We start from the raw sequence: 15,021 nt of genomic DNA, 5'->3' as shown, positions 1-15,021 counted from the left end.
TTAGGGTTAAACATAGGCTGTATACTGCTACCTATAGGCATGTCTCTACAGTCTTATTAGGAGTTAAACATAGCACTGTATACTGCTACCTATAGGCATGTCTCTACAGTCTTATTAGGAGTTAAACATAGCGCTGTATACTGCTACCTATAGGCATGTCTCTACAGTCTTATTAGGAGTTAAACACAGCGCTGTATACTGCTACCTATAGGCATGTCTCTACAGTCTTATTAGGAGTTAAACACAGCGCTGTATACTGCTACCTATAGGCATGTCTCTACAGTCTTATTAGGAGTTAAACATAGCACTGTATACTGCTACCTATAGGCATGTCTCTACAGTCTTATTTGGAGTTAAATACCGCCTGATTAGGTATTTTGTAGCTTGTGCAGCTGAAATTGGCTAGAGACGCTCGGTTGCTATATGACAAAAATGACTTTAAGCAAATTCCTAAGCAGAAAGCAGAGCAGTAGCCTAACCCAGCTTTTCTCCGACTCGTAGTATTGTGTGACAAAAAGAATGCAACAACCCGCGGTTATTAGTTTTTCGACAGGGATGTGACGTCACGCTCAAGCTACTAGTCGCGATTACAAGACAAAAAGAACGCACCATAACACACAAAAAAAACAGACAGAAACACAACGGTGACCAACATCACACTTAGGAAAACAAACTGTTGGGTTGAGGAAAGAAACTTTGGGCTAAGGCTTAAAAATAATATAAATTCACAAGAAAAATAAAAAAAGTTGAAAAACTCCACAGGCAGGATGTGATCCCAGCTCTCCTGGGTGAAAGTCCTGCGTTTTACCCATCTGCCAACACAACCAATCTCCCTCTGCGGACTTGCGTCCTTTCATACTACTCGCTACGGCCATAATTCACACTTAACGTAGATCGATGGCGGCCAAACAGCATTGATAAACACGCTAAAAAAATACAAAAAAATATCAATTCTGCATCTTTATAACACACAAAAACAGCATACGAATTGGTGTCATACATATGCCACTTTATGTCTGCCTTTGAGATCAAACTTATTTTAGCGCACATTGCCAACCGTCGTGCTTCCACGATCACTGAATAAGTAATTAAGTAAGTAAAGTTTATTTCTATAGCACATTTAACCCTTGTGTGGTCCTTCGGGTCTTGGTGACCCAAAGGACAACACAAGGGTTAATACAGCACCTTAGTGTTTGTTTGTACAGCATTTTGGTCAGCTTAAACTGTGTTTAAATGTGCTCTAGAAATAAACTTTACTTACTTTACAAGAGACAGGGTTTAGAGAGCAATTCTCAACAAAGTAAACAAAAGTACATAACCCTTGTTTTGTCCTTTGGGTCACTGGGACCTGAAGGACAACATAAGGGTTAAAAGCAGCTCGCGCTGACCAAAGTGCTGTACATAGCGCATTAGCCACAGGGTGCTAAAATAAAACACACTTACAGATCAGTGATTTAGGCTAAAACGACATCGAAAGACAAACATAGGATAAGAGCATTAAAATGCTGGGAAGGCCAATGTAAAAAAAAAAGTGAGTTTCGAGCCTGGCTTTAAGTCGAGGGCCATCCCGACCGAACCTGTAAAATGATGGAATTATTAGACACAGAAAACCAGACGTAGTTTGCAGTTTTTGTCCATTTGTTTCATCGTTTTTTTATTTATTTTTTTTTGCCATCTCCAGTCAGGTGACAAAGGCCTCGAGTGAACAAAAAAGTTTGCAACTCTACCACCCTCCCCAACCCGATCGAGTCCCTCAAAAAGAAACACGCCTCACTGCAAACCGCCTCGCACATTTCGGAGGCCCCACACCGCTCCACACACACACACTCATGCCTCTCAAAACAAAATGTAACACTCCTTTTGTATTTGGGGGAAGGGGGGGGGGGGAAGAGAAAGGTGGGGATGGCCGGGGCAGCAACTGCCTCTGTGGACGAGAGGTGCGAGCGCACAGGACCCTCACGCCCCCATCAAACCATTACAGACAAGAGACTGGCGTCACGAGGGTAAAATCACTGAAGTTGGTTTCTGTTCTTCTTGGTGGGAAGAAGAAACCAAAAAAAAACAAAATCAAAAAACTTCTCTTTTCTTAGTTTTTTGAGCTTTGACATGCTGGGGTGGACCTCAAGTGCTCATTAAGTGCTAGCCGCCGCCGCCACCACCCGAAAAAGGGACCTCGTCGAGCCCAATCCCCTCAGGAATAAGAGCCCAGGCCAGGCTGGAAAGCGGTATGGCTGCTAGAGGGACGGCCTAAACCAGAATATAGCATCTATACGGGGGCTATAACCCTCCCTCCCACTGCTTTAACAACTCAAACTACTCCCCCACCCTCCCCTACTACCCTCTAAAAAGGCTTTACACCTGCTATATTCAAGAATATAAAAAAATAATCATACAAAAGCTGAATCCTGTTGTTATTTAAACATTCAGGAATGTGAGTGGCAAAACCAACACGTTGAAGGCAAAAATAAGCAGGAATGAGCAACTGATCATTATTTTTGAAGTTGTTTTTATATAAAGTAGATTTGTTACCAAAACAAAACCTCAGTGATCAGGCAGAGGACCGCGATGGAACTTTTCCCCCCCAACAGCAATGGAAAAGAGAAACGACAGAGGGAGGGGAGGGAGAGGAGAGGAAAACAAAAAGATCATTGATGAGAGAAATCACAACAGAATGATTGAGGTTGTCTGTGAGAGCCAAAACGCTTTGGTGACAGAAGAACCAATGAGAATTGCAAGAGACTGGTTGTGGGTGGTGCTTGTTGCCCCGGGCAGCATAGTCTTGTCTCCCTATTTGCTGGCAAGAACCTTGGTAGCGATAGCACATTCCTCCCCCATGGCAGAAATCACGGTGACCTGCGGAGAACGAACACACAGACAGACACACCAAACATGTTCAAGTCAATCATCTGAAACTTTACACATGCAGCTCGCACTCCTCACATTCTCGCCGTGCGACGACCCTCCGCTCTAATTCAGGCCTCAATCCCGTCTGCTTTCAGTGGAGAGTGAAAACAGACAAAATTATAATAATAATAAAAAAATAAATATAAAAAACGCATGGCAGACAGATGCCATTTCATCATGAATTTGCCACATCGTTATGTACATGTTACAGTCAGCTGTCTTCAGGCTGATATGAAGTCTGCTCAGGAATTAGACCGCACCGCCGGGTGTCTTGTGACGCTCAAAAATCACTCTGGTCAAATTTAACCCATTTTCAGAAGGTTTCTATATCAGAAATTTGGGCTTCTTTCAACCAAATGAAATAATAAAAATAAATAAATAATGTGGATGGTTCCGTACAACACTCTTCACAAGTTAAATAAATGACCAGTCCACTACTTCCAATGAATGTGGGCGTTTTATTCAATTTTATAGGATTTGAAAAAAAATAATGGATCAGACGTTGAAAAGAAAAAAACAAACCTTCAAAATGAAAAACCACAAACACAAAAGAAAAAAAAAAAAATCAACAAAGTTGTCGAAAACCAAACTTGATTTTTAATTATTTCGTTTTAAATTTTGACCCAGAAAACAAACAGAAACCTAAGCGATCGACAACACAAAAGGTTAATTCAATGCTCGCAGTAGCTCATCAGGTCCAAACAGGGCTGGGCAATAGATCGATATTATATTAATATCATCTTAGATTTTGGATATCGTAATATTGTGATATGGCATAAGTGTCTTTTCCTGGTGTTAAAGGCTGCATTACAGTAAAGTGATGTCATTTTCTGAACTTACCAGACTGTTGTAACTGTTCTATTATTTGCCTTTACCCACTTAGACATTATATCCACATTACTGATGATTATTTATCTAAAATCTAAGTGTGAAGATATTTTGTTAAAGCCCCAATCATCAACCCTAGAATATCGCCGCAATATCGATATCGAGGTATTTGGTCAAAAAATATCGTGATATCTGATTTTCTCCTCATCGCCCAGCCCTAGGTCCAAACAGAAGTGCATCTAATCATTAGGAAGGCCCGGGCCTTCACGCTTACCATGAACTCATCACCGGCTTCAAACTTTGTCTCGATTTCCTTCCCGACTTCGGTTTCAGGGACACGCAGGTCCTCTCTGATGTCACCGTTGTCGCTCATCAAGGTCATGTAGCCTTCAGCGATGTTCACCAACTGGGAAGAGGACGACAAAACAGTCACGTACACGAACTGCAACACAACGTCCAGTACGTTTACATGCCAAGAAAGGTTCTAAATGGGACAATATTCTGAATTTGGTATGGGTCATGTAAGCAGCATATTCTGTTTGGATATTCAGAATCAGGCCTTTCCCCAAATACCTGCAAACTCAGAAGGGCTGAAAAAGGTGACACATTTTACACCGTTTATCTGTCAGCATTTTAACCGTGTTTACTCCAGCTGCTAGCTAACGGTAGGCTAACGTTACCTGCTGTCGAGTGTAGTGTTAACTAGCTAACGGTAGGCTAACGTTACCTGCTGTCGAGTGTAGAGTTAACTAGCTAACGGTAGGCTAACGTTACAAGCTGTCGAGTGTAGAGTTAACTAGCTAACGGTAGGCTAACGTTACCTGCTGTCGAGTGTAGAGTTAACTAGCTAACGGTAGGCTAACGTTACCTGCTGTCGAGTGTAGTGTTAAAGTTAACGGTAGACTAACGTTACAAGCTGTCGAGTGAAGAGTTAACTAGCCAACGGTAGGCTAACGTTACCTGCTGTCGAGTGTAGTGTTAACTAGCTAACGGTAGGCTAACGTTACAAGCTGTCGAGTGAAGAGTTAACTAGCCAACGGTAGGCTAACGTTACCTGCTGTCGAGTGTAGTGTTAACTAGCTAACGGTAGGCTAACGTTACAAGCTGTCGAGTGAAGAGTTAACTAGCCAACGGTAGGCTGACGTTACCTGCTGTCTTATGTAGGCTAACGTTACAAGCTGTCGAGTGAAGAGTTAACTAGCTAACGGTAGGCTGACGTTACCTGCTGTCGAGTGTAGAGTTAACTAGCTAACGGTAGGCTGACGTTACCTGCTGTCGAGTGTAGAGTTAACTTGCTATCGGTGGGCTAATGTTACCTGCTGTCGAATGTAGTGTTAACTAGCTAACGGTAGGCTAACGTTACAAGCTGTCGAGTGTAGTGTTAACTAGTTAACGGTAGGCTGACGTTACAAGCTGTCGAGTGTAGTGTTAACTAGCTAACGGTAGGCTAACGTTACAAGCTGTCGAGTGTAGTGTTAACTAGCTAACGGTAGGCTGACGTTACCTGCTGTCGAGTGTAGTGTTAACTAGCTAACGGTAGGTTAACGTTACAAGCTGTCGAGTGTAGAGTTAACTAGCTAACGTTAGGCTAACGTTAACTGCTGTTAAGTGTAGTGTTAACTAGCTAACGGTAGGCTAACGTTACCCGCTGTCGAGTGTAGTGTTAACTAACTAGCGTCCCTTGCGGCGATGTTTCAGTTCCCTCTTAACGTCTGTTTTCGGAGCATCAGAGAGAAGCGCAGGCATTTAAGTCGCACCTAAATAAGGCACCGAAATCTGCGTTGCTATTCGGTCTGGTAGATAACGGTCGTTACGGCACTGGGTCTTGACCCCGTAAACAGGAATATTAGGTGAATAATAACTGTCATTAGCCATGTAAACCGCTTAGTCGTAATATTGTCTTTCGAAATAAGGCAAAAAAACAAACAGAATGTGTGCATGTAAACGTGCATCATTAAAGGTGCTGTAGGTAGGATTGGGAAGATCCACGACTTGGCCAAAAATTTGAGCATCGACAACTTCTCAGTCCCTCCCACCCCTCCGCTAAAGCCCAAAACGGTCTCCTAAGCCCCTCCCCCCACAAGGGAGAATGAATGCATGTGCATGAGCAGTGATTGACACGCAGTTAAATACCACCACCCCCTGGCCCTGATTGGTACATCTGAACAGCGAGCGGTGGATTTCTGCAAATCGCACTACGATAGATAGATATATTAATATGACCTACTTCATGTAGTTCTACTGGAACATAGGGTCAGTTTCAGCAAATATGACAGAAAGTTAGTTTTATAAGGCTTAACTACTGCACCTTTAACGTTATTTTAAAAAGAAATTAAATACAACTATTCCATTTTGATTTGCTATGAAGCACGTCCAGGTGACTTTAGCGTCAGGTCCTCCAGCATCCAACGTTAGACTCCGATGGGAAGGCAGGAGCGACACTGCTCCATGGTGGGTTTTTTTTTGCCTCCAACGTCGCCTTCCAGGCAGCTAACCCTAACCCTAAACATAACCATTGCCGCGCTGCCTGGAAGGCAACTTTGGGGGCAAAAAACACCAACCACCAGCGATACTGCCACTTTTTGCAAAAATGTCCGATAATTCCAGTTACATGACAGAACTCTGCATATTCCACATATCCTAATTTAATTACATGTCCTTTAGCTGATGCTTTTATCCAAAGCGACTTACAATTGCTATACATCAGAGGCTGCACGCCTCTGGAGCAACTAGGGGTTAAGTGTCTTGCTCAGGGACACATTGGTTGATGTATCACAGTGGGAACTTAACCCAGATCTCCCACACCAAAGGCATGTGTCATATCCACTGCGCCATCATCATCACCACTATGATTAAATCAATTACAACCCTTTTTTGGATAAACAGTTCTGTCTACATATTAATATTTCTTGTTCACATTGGAAGATGATGGTCAGAGTTCACAAGATCAGAATTATTGTATTTCCTGAGCCAATATTTAGATGCATTGGAAAGGTTTTTCATTTTAATAACAATTTAGATTCCAGAATTATCAGACGCATTATAATACTGATTTGAAAACGTACCGGTGATCAAATGAAGCAGCACATCTCTGGCTCGTGCACGTAGTAGTCTGCAGCTTCTGAACTTTAGGCTTCAGAAAAGCCGGCAAACACCACAGCGGTCCCGTGTTTTCTAATTGACTTTTGCATTCTTGGGTTAACTTGTGTGCGACACCTGTGTGTGACAAGAGTTCCAGAAATGTGTGACGCGCCTGCGTACCTGGTAGTCTATCCTCTTGATGTGGGGGACATCCATGTTGTGGGTGGAGGGGCACATATCTTCATGCTTCTTGTTGGTGAAGATGTCGATACCCACCAGGTTAACCTTTACAGAACAAAATGGGAGTTTATTACAAAAGGGGGTGTCTGGTTTGGCATGAGGGATTTTTATGTAATATCTGCAGGAGTTATTTACACCAGGTCATAAATCATACATGCATCGTTTGATTTAACAGGGACGGTGCATATTAGTCAACACTGCTTCAAATGCACCAGAATTAGCTCCAAGGCTGTTTGTATTTTTTCTGCACGGACCGCTACAAGAAATCATTCCTACCACAGGCAATACAACTTTTTAACACTTCACAGTGCTAGATAAGACTCAAAGACATCTCAATCACAACTGCACTAAGTGCAACTTGCACAATAGGTTCATCTTCAACTTTATCAATACTAGTTAAGTAGTTGTACATTTTTATTCCCAACTTGTATACATTTGTTCTTGTATTCTTCTATTATTATTTCATGTATATTGTATCCTATTATTTCATGTATATTCTGTATGTGTGCTGTGTGTCTGATATTTTGCTGCTGTAACACTATAATTTCCCATTTTGGGATCAATAAATCGCTCTAGACAAAAATCATGAAGTAATGAGTGAAAAGTTTCCCCAGTCCCAGTTCAGGAAGCAGGTGTAAAGTGATCCTAAAAATAAATAAAGAAGTACTGTACACTACACCACAGTTGCAAAGATGATTGATTAGTTGTCAATTAAATTACCGCAAACTGTTTTGATAATTGATTTTTCAGTGTGTGTGCTGGGAGGGGAGAGAAAGAGAGAGTGAGTGGGCTGATGGCGCCCCTGTTTTTACTAAACTGTTTGTTCTTAATTACTATGCACATCATGTCATTTATATATAGTTTTGTGATATTTCTATTTAAAATTGTAAATTGTTTTGTTTTAAATTTGTCATACCTGCCCAGGGACTACAGGTGGAAATTAGCAATTGTTGCTATAACCTGGCCCAAGACATATTCTCTTGTTTAACAAGTTTAATGCTTATTTGTGCACTGTCCCTGTTTCAAATAAATCAATTTCCAATTCCAATTAATTTGCTGCGTTTATGACAAAAAAGTACAACTTCTGATTCTAGCTTCTGAAACCTTTTAGTCGAGAAAATAACCACCAGATTAACAAGACGATGAAAACAATCTGCAGGAGCAGCCCTACATTAGACGTGCGGTATACGCGCCGTTCCCGACCTGTCGAGCGCCAGTGTGACGTTCATACTTGCGCGTGGTGGTTACAACACTAGTTGCAGTCTTCTCCTGAACAGCTGTGGCGCTAATGAGCAAAGGCTACCGACTTTGCTCTTTCTAGGGACTAGAAGAAGAAAAAGGTAAACAATAGGCTCGTTCGAGATGAACTGCGCCTCGCCTGTGAAGTGGACGAGAGCAGGCGGCAGCAGCCGGGGGCGGTGACAAAAATCCGCTCTCAAGTCGGACAGTTTCCAGCCGTTTCCAGCAGCCTTTAGGCCAGGGGTCACCAACCTTTTTGAAACAGAGCTACTTCCTGGGTATTGAGTCATACGAAGGGCTACCAGTTTGATACACTCTTCTGAAATAACAAATTTGCTCAGTTTGCCTTTAGTTATATATGATTATTAATGATTAATGATACTCATCTATGTGAAGACACTGATCATCTTATAATTATCAATTATCAATCAATAATTATCAACAATTAATTAACAAGGTGGGAAACAGATAATATCAATATTCAATTTTCATTTTTAGAACAGGCCTGAGGGCTACTCATGTGGTCCTTGGGGGGCTACCTGGTGCCCTCGGGCACCGCGTTGGTGACCCCTGCTTTAGGCTGAACAGGAAGTGACAGAATGTATGTGCTCCAATTCCGATGGAATAAAATCTTATCGGACCCATAAATCAGCTTGTACACGATCTCCAGTTGTTTTTATTATGACAGTAGCTGTCAAAATGCTCTACATGCGATCTGTTGCCGATTTTAATTAACAACAGACTGTAGATGATCCGTAATCTGAACAGATTTAGTCTCTTTGACTTCAAAACATCACTATCAGTCACACAACATGTGTTCTGAACAGAATAAGCCCTTAAAATCAGACAAATCGCAGTTAAAATCCCTCCGAGTCAAAATCAATAAAAAGTTTATATAAAACGTCATCATGTTGAGTCGATTCTGAACCAATCAGTTGAGAGGCCGGCGTTTCCCAGCATGCCCCTGGGTCCGCCTGGCTCTCGCAGTCGGTGGAGAGCAACTGCGGCGCCTGGCTCTAAAAACTGCGGCCGCCTTGGTCTCGTGAGATTATCGTTGTCCACGTGTGCGTGACGTCAGAGCAAGTCGGGATCAAGTCGGACACAAATCTACCCGGCATGCAACGGGCGGCGATCGCCGGTGATCGATTCTGCGCAGATCTGGCTCATCTCGAACGAGTCTATTGGCGAAGAGAAGCACTTTGAATAATTCAGAATGTCTGCACAGCGATTGGATGACCTACTTGGTCAGATCAAGCCTTTCATTCACCACAAAATAACTCTTCTTAACCCGGTAAGTTTACAAGAGAGACTTCCAGTCACTCAGAGTCCTGGCATCCGGTTGCCCTCGAACTCGTCCATGCTTCTTGTTTTATGCTTTGTCGTGCGGCGCTGAAAAAAATAAAAGTGGCGCTTAAAATCCCGGCGCGCCAGCGAGATCTACGTCATTTTGACGTCACATTGGCGCATGACAGGTCGGCTGGGGCGACTGTATAGAGGCCCTTACGCATTTCTTTAGGGTTTAAATCACTAAGTGATGAAAACGTTAAAAATGTACAGCCATAAACATATATATAATCATAAGCCATAATCACCAAGGCCCACATGAGGGCAAAGTACAAGTGGGAGCGAGCACCCTGGTGTTTAAATAAAAAGATAAGGAGATTTGACTTTACTGCCAGCTTGGATCAGGCTGGTCTGTAATCTGAGAATCCTCAGGTCTCTGACCAGCCCGTCTTCGACACCGGGCGAGTGTTTTTAATGACCCAACGCCATTTTAAACTTTGCACTGCCACTCTACAGCGCCTCTCACTTGGAAGGGGCTACGCAAGGATAGTTTTACCTTGGCATGTCCGTGCTTGCCGGTCTTGGAGGTGGACATCTCCACAATTTTGCAGGGACGTCCCTTCAGCACCACGTACCCGTTCTTACGCAGAGCGGAGCACTGCATCGGGATGGTGGCGGAGGCGCCAGACTCGCCAGTCGTGAAGTCACAATCGGGATCTGCCATGGTGCAATGGGTCAGCGGTGCTGCAAAAGACATTTACAGATCCTTTATTGTACCATCAAACACGGAAAATATTTCATTAACTGCATAGTGAACTACTGCACGCCCCGATTCATATATTTTGTACAGCCTGCACAAAACCGTACAGCCTTCTTTTCCGGTCTAAAAAACATTACGTTGTACATATTTGTTATGGTGTCTTACATTTTATTGCAATATTTCAATTCTATATTTAGGTTCTTAACTGTTGCAGTACTTGCTGTATTTATTCCCTTTTTATTTGTTTACTCCATATTCATAGGTGTATTGAATATGCACCAAAACTAAGGCAAATTACATGCAAATAAGTTTATACAACTATAAAATATCTAACTTACAATAAATCTCATTCCGATTTGCTTTTCTATGGCAACAATATGATCGCTATTATCTTGTTTCTGCAAGATGCGACTGGAGCATTATGGGATGTGGGAACGTCGTCACCATCTGGCAGTCCACCATGTCGGTACACGATCCGTTCTGCACATGCGAAAGATAATACTGTTTTACCGAGGATACGACCTGCACGATCTGTTCCACGCTAGCCTCCACCGGGAAGCTAACGTTAGTTTAGCTAACAGCTAATTCAGCTAACCGCTAGCTGACAGCTAGATTCAGTCTAAAATAACGTTAAGTCAAACTTAATGGGAGAAGCAGGCTACAGCTACATTAAGACTTTACAGTAATAACAATAAAGACAAATATTGAGTGATTGTATTTTAAATGAGCACAAGTAAAGTAGAACTGACGTAACAGCTGTTATATATGTTAACGTTTATTTTCAAGTTTTATTTTGAGGGTCTTTTAAAGTTATTACACGCTGTCTCAGCTAGCGGTTAGCCGAATTGGCTGTTAGCTAAACTAACGTTAGCTTGGCTGTCGACCGGAAGCGTGGAACAGATCGCGCGTGCGAATAGATCTCGTAACAAGACCGCATGTTATAGCGAATTTGCGTAATGCAGAACGGATCGTGTACCCAACACACCACATAACCAAGTTGCAGTTTTATGTTGTAAATTTAAATGTATGTCCCCCAATAAAGTTGTGAAGTGAAAAAAAATGTGTTGACGTTTTTTGGCCAGGGACACGACATCACCATACAGCTCATTAAAACTAGCATTAGCTAAATTTAACAATAGCTGACAATGTTTTTAAGCTATAAATATTAACTCTTTGGGTTGTAATTTTAGCAGTCTGACATCAAGCCAAAACAAGCAAATCAGCTGGCCTGGAGTTTTAAGAGCAACAGGGCCAGATAACGGTTAAAATGCTGCATTCAGGGGCTCCCAGGACGGTTAGATTTCCCGTGTTAGGATGTTGTTATTGCGACTCAACCACTCAAATATTGCTTTACTGGACTTGTTTTCGGGGTTAATGCTAATAGATAACTTTCTAAATAATCTATTATGGAGGACAGCGAGGTATACGTGCAGTTTAGTGTCCCAAATTATGAGGGTCTTATTTGAGACAGGTAGCTAAAGGTTAGGATAGCACAGGTGGTTTATAATTACTTAAGTACATTGTATGGGGTTATTTGGGACACTAACCTGAACGTATTCCGGACAGCAATTAACGATTACAATTTAATACCGTATTACAAATTACGTGAGCAAAAAATAATTATATGCGATAACGTTAGCTACGTAAATAAACAACACAGCTTCTTATCACAAAACACAATATTTACTTACGTTCGCCACGTTACTTCGTAATATCACACTAACTGGGCAAGTCGTGGAGCAAAAAAAATCGCCGAGTTGCTCCGACATGAGGTGGTTGTTCATGTGAATTTTCCCCATTCGTGGTGTCACTTTTCCGATTATTCCGACACCACATGAATGTAGCATAAAAGCCAACTATAACGGTACACACGCAAACATCAGATATTAGCTAGTCAAATTAACACCTTATTAGGATAAGCTAACGCCGCGCGCGATGTATAATTAACTGACCGACACGCGCTGCCCCTGCTCCACAACAGCAGAGCACCGTTATCTGTTAGCTAATGCGATGCTAACATGCTAACCGTCCATTCAACTTCGCTCAGGGTTTGACGCTCGGTCGACAGCGGCTTGTGTGCGACCCTATATGTTGTTTTTTTTGAGCGACATTTAAAACGTCGGACGACAAATAGACCGGTGATGTTGAACGCGTAGCTACCCAAAAGAAAACACTAGCTAGCCATTAGCGGAGAGAATGACAAGAGACTTCCACCGACCGCGCCGAAGGCCGCATGTCCCTTTTGATTCAACCTGGAACATGGACACCCACACCCCGAGTCCACCGAGCATTTTCAAGAACTACTTCCACAACTGCTTATACCACCATACCGCTACTTTAGTACATCTGAATCCGTTATCGGTGCACTTAAAAAAAACGTTAAGTCCTCCGTTTATCCACCCCAAGGCAGAAACACGCGCCATGCCACACTTACCTTCCAAGAAAAAGAGGACCGAAAGTGCGCATGCGCGGCCAACTTTACTGCAGCATCCGTAGAGGGAGAAGGGAGGGGCACGTTTGTGTGTTCCGGTTGTTGACTGGCTGAAAGGGATGCCAAGTCTGAGGGAGTCAGACATGGCAACCCGGCTCTCAGATAAGGCGGCATCCGCAGGGTTCCAGGCATAGACTGTTAATATTACAATAATAATATTATGTTAATGTTAATATTACACTAATAATCTACAGTCTATGGTTCCAGGGGAGACAAAACGCGTCTTTTTAGGTCCCAAGAATAGGCAGGGCACTCTCTCCCACCACCATCACAATCGATTAAATATAAACTGTCGTACAAATGTCTATCTGTCTAGCAAGGGTGGAAGAAGTCCTTTTTTAGATCTAAAAGTAGCAGAACCACAGTGTAAGAATACTCTCCTACAAGTATCCAAAATATTTGATCAGAGATTGTCAAGAAGAAATTAAAGAATCCACCATATAATTTGTAGGCTACATGTAATAAAGTCAGTATGAGCGTACAAGATTTTTGGTTTATTCAAAGTCAAAATTTAATTAGTTTTTTTATCCTATACACCTGACATGGAAGCCCATTTCCGCCAATGATTTAAAATAAAGATCCTTAATTATAAATAATTATAGATAATTACAAAAATAATGACTTAGTTTTCAGGATAATTACTTAGTATCTCATTATCAGTTGCAACTTTATAATAGCCATCCAAACGTTTATTGATGTTTCACGAACAATTTCTTAAAGGTTTAGAAATCATTAGGTAATCTTTAAAGGTCCAGTGTGTAACGTGTTTAGTTGTTCATTACCAAAATCGGTGTTGCTCGTTCACCAACTTCTCCTTTTTCATGAATATTTACCTCCAGCATCAATTCCAAGTATTCCTTTTGGCTTGAAATTTTACATTTGCGCTCGCATGAACTGGGGTAGACGCTTCATAATGATGCGAAATCTTGAACTACGTTAGCCAGTAAGGGACATACAGGACGTACTGCTCCGACTTTGGCATTTTCGCTGTCACATGATAAACTCACAGGTGCTGCTAATGCTGCTAACGGGTATCGTAGCTTCCCAGCCCCCGGCAAGTTTGAAGAAGGAAACATGGGAGGACCACATGTATTCAAAATCCAAATTTCAGGAACAGAAGTCTTATTCTTCCTCGCCCAGAAGAAGAAAAAGGAGATTGAAAAGAGCGAGAGACCGGCTTTTTGAAGCGTGAAGGCTACCGTAGCTGTAATAACTACTTTGAACTGCGTGGTGCGAGAGAGTTGATTGCGATATATGATCTCAACGCTGTATGGGAGAAATTCCCACACACTGGACCTTTAACAAATGCTTTATATAACATTAAACTGTTAGAATAACTTACATTATAGCATTACTAATAATTAGTAAACAATATTGGTCAGTGTAACGCTTATCAGTTCAATTTTCTAAGCACAAACAGACATTTGGAAAAACAGAAAAATGGGTTCAAATATCCAATTTTACATTTTTTTTCTGCCTTGACAAATTAAAAAAATTGGATCTTTAAACTGTTTTTCCAATATTATGTTTTTTATTCAGAGGATCCGAAATTTAGAAAATTACAAAATTGCGTCTGGGCTCCAATTATTCAATACTGCCATGGTATTCTCTCCCTCGTTGTGCCTAGCTACGCGCACACACACGCACACACACACACACACACACGCAAACACACACACACACACACACACACACACACACACACACACACACACACACACACACACACACACACACACACACACACACACACACACACACACACACACACACACACACACACACACACACACACACACTCCAAACCATGTATCTACCTCTGACCCCAAAGTCTATCAGTTTTTGTTTTTTTTGGTCCATATGCAGTTAAATACCTGCATATTCTGCAAAGTAGAGGAAGAGAATACCATGGCAGTATTACGAATAATTGGAGCTCAGACGCAATTTTGTAATTTTCTCAATTTCTGATCCTCTGAATAAAAAACAGAAAATTGGAAAAACAGTTTAAAGATCCAATTTTTGTATTTGTCAAGGTGGAAAAAAATTTGATATTGGAACCCATTTTTCTGTTTTTCCAAATTTCCGTTTGTGCTCAGAAAATTAAACTGATAAGCGTTACACAGGCCCACATTAATTATAATTTCATTGTTTGTTAAATAACTAGTAAAATAACTATTCAATTACCATCAATTCA

The 15,021-nt window shown here is 41.7% G+C and overlaps 1 protein-coding gene across 1 annotated transcript; it reads right to left on the bottom strand.

Annotated features, from left to right (window-relative positions):
• Positions 1 to 1,620: 1,620 nt before the first annotated feature.
• On the bottom strand, positions 1,621 to 12,927 carry eif5a (eukaryotic translation initiation factor 5A). The gene is made up of 5 exons (XM_039790612.1): positions 12,771 to 12,927; positions 10,133 to 10,320; positions 6,994 to 7,098; positions 4,007 to 4,138; positions 1,621 to 2,853 (listed from the first exon to the last, which is right to left on the bottom strand). Exons 1-5 carry the CDS (start codon positions 12,910 to 12,912, stop codon positions 2,788 to 2,790), a joined length of 633 nt encoding a protein of 210 aa, XP_039646546.1. The 5' UTR covers positions 12,913 to 12,927; the 3' UTR covers positions 1,621 to 2,787.
• Positions 12,928 to 15,021: the final 2,094 nt, after the last annotated feature.

This window comes from Perca fluviatilis, chromosome 22 (assembly GCF_010015445.1).
Source record: "Perca fluviatilis chromosome 22, GENO_Pfluv_1.0, whole genome shotgun sequence".
Lineage (NCBI taxonomy): Eukaryota > Metazoa > Chordata > Actinopteri > Perciformes > Percidae > Perca > Perca fluviatilis.
Note: the sequence above shows the minus strand (reverse complement) of the source record. Positions and strands in the feature narration are given on the sequence as shown.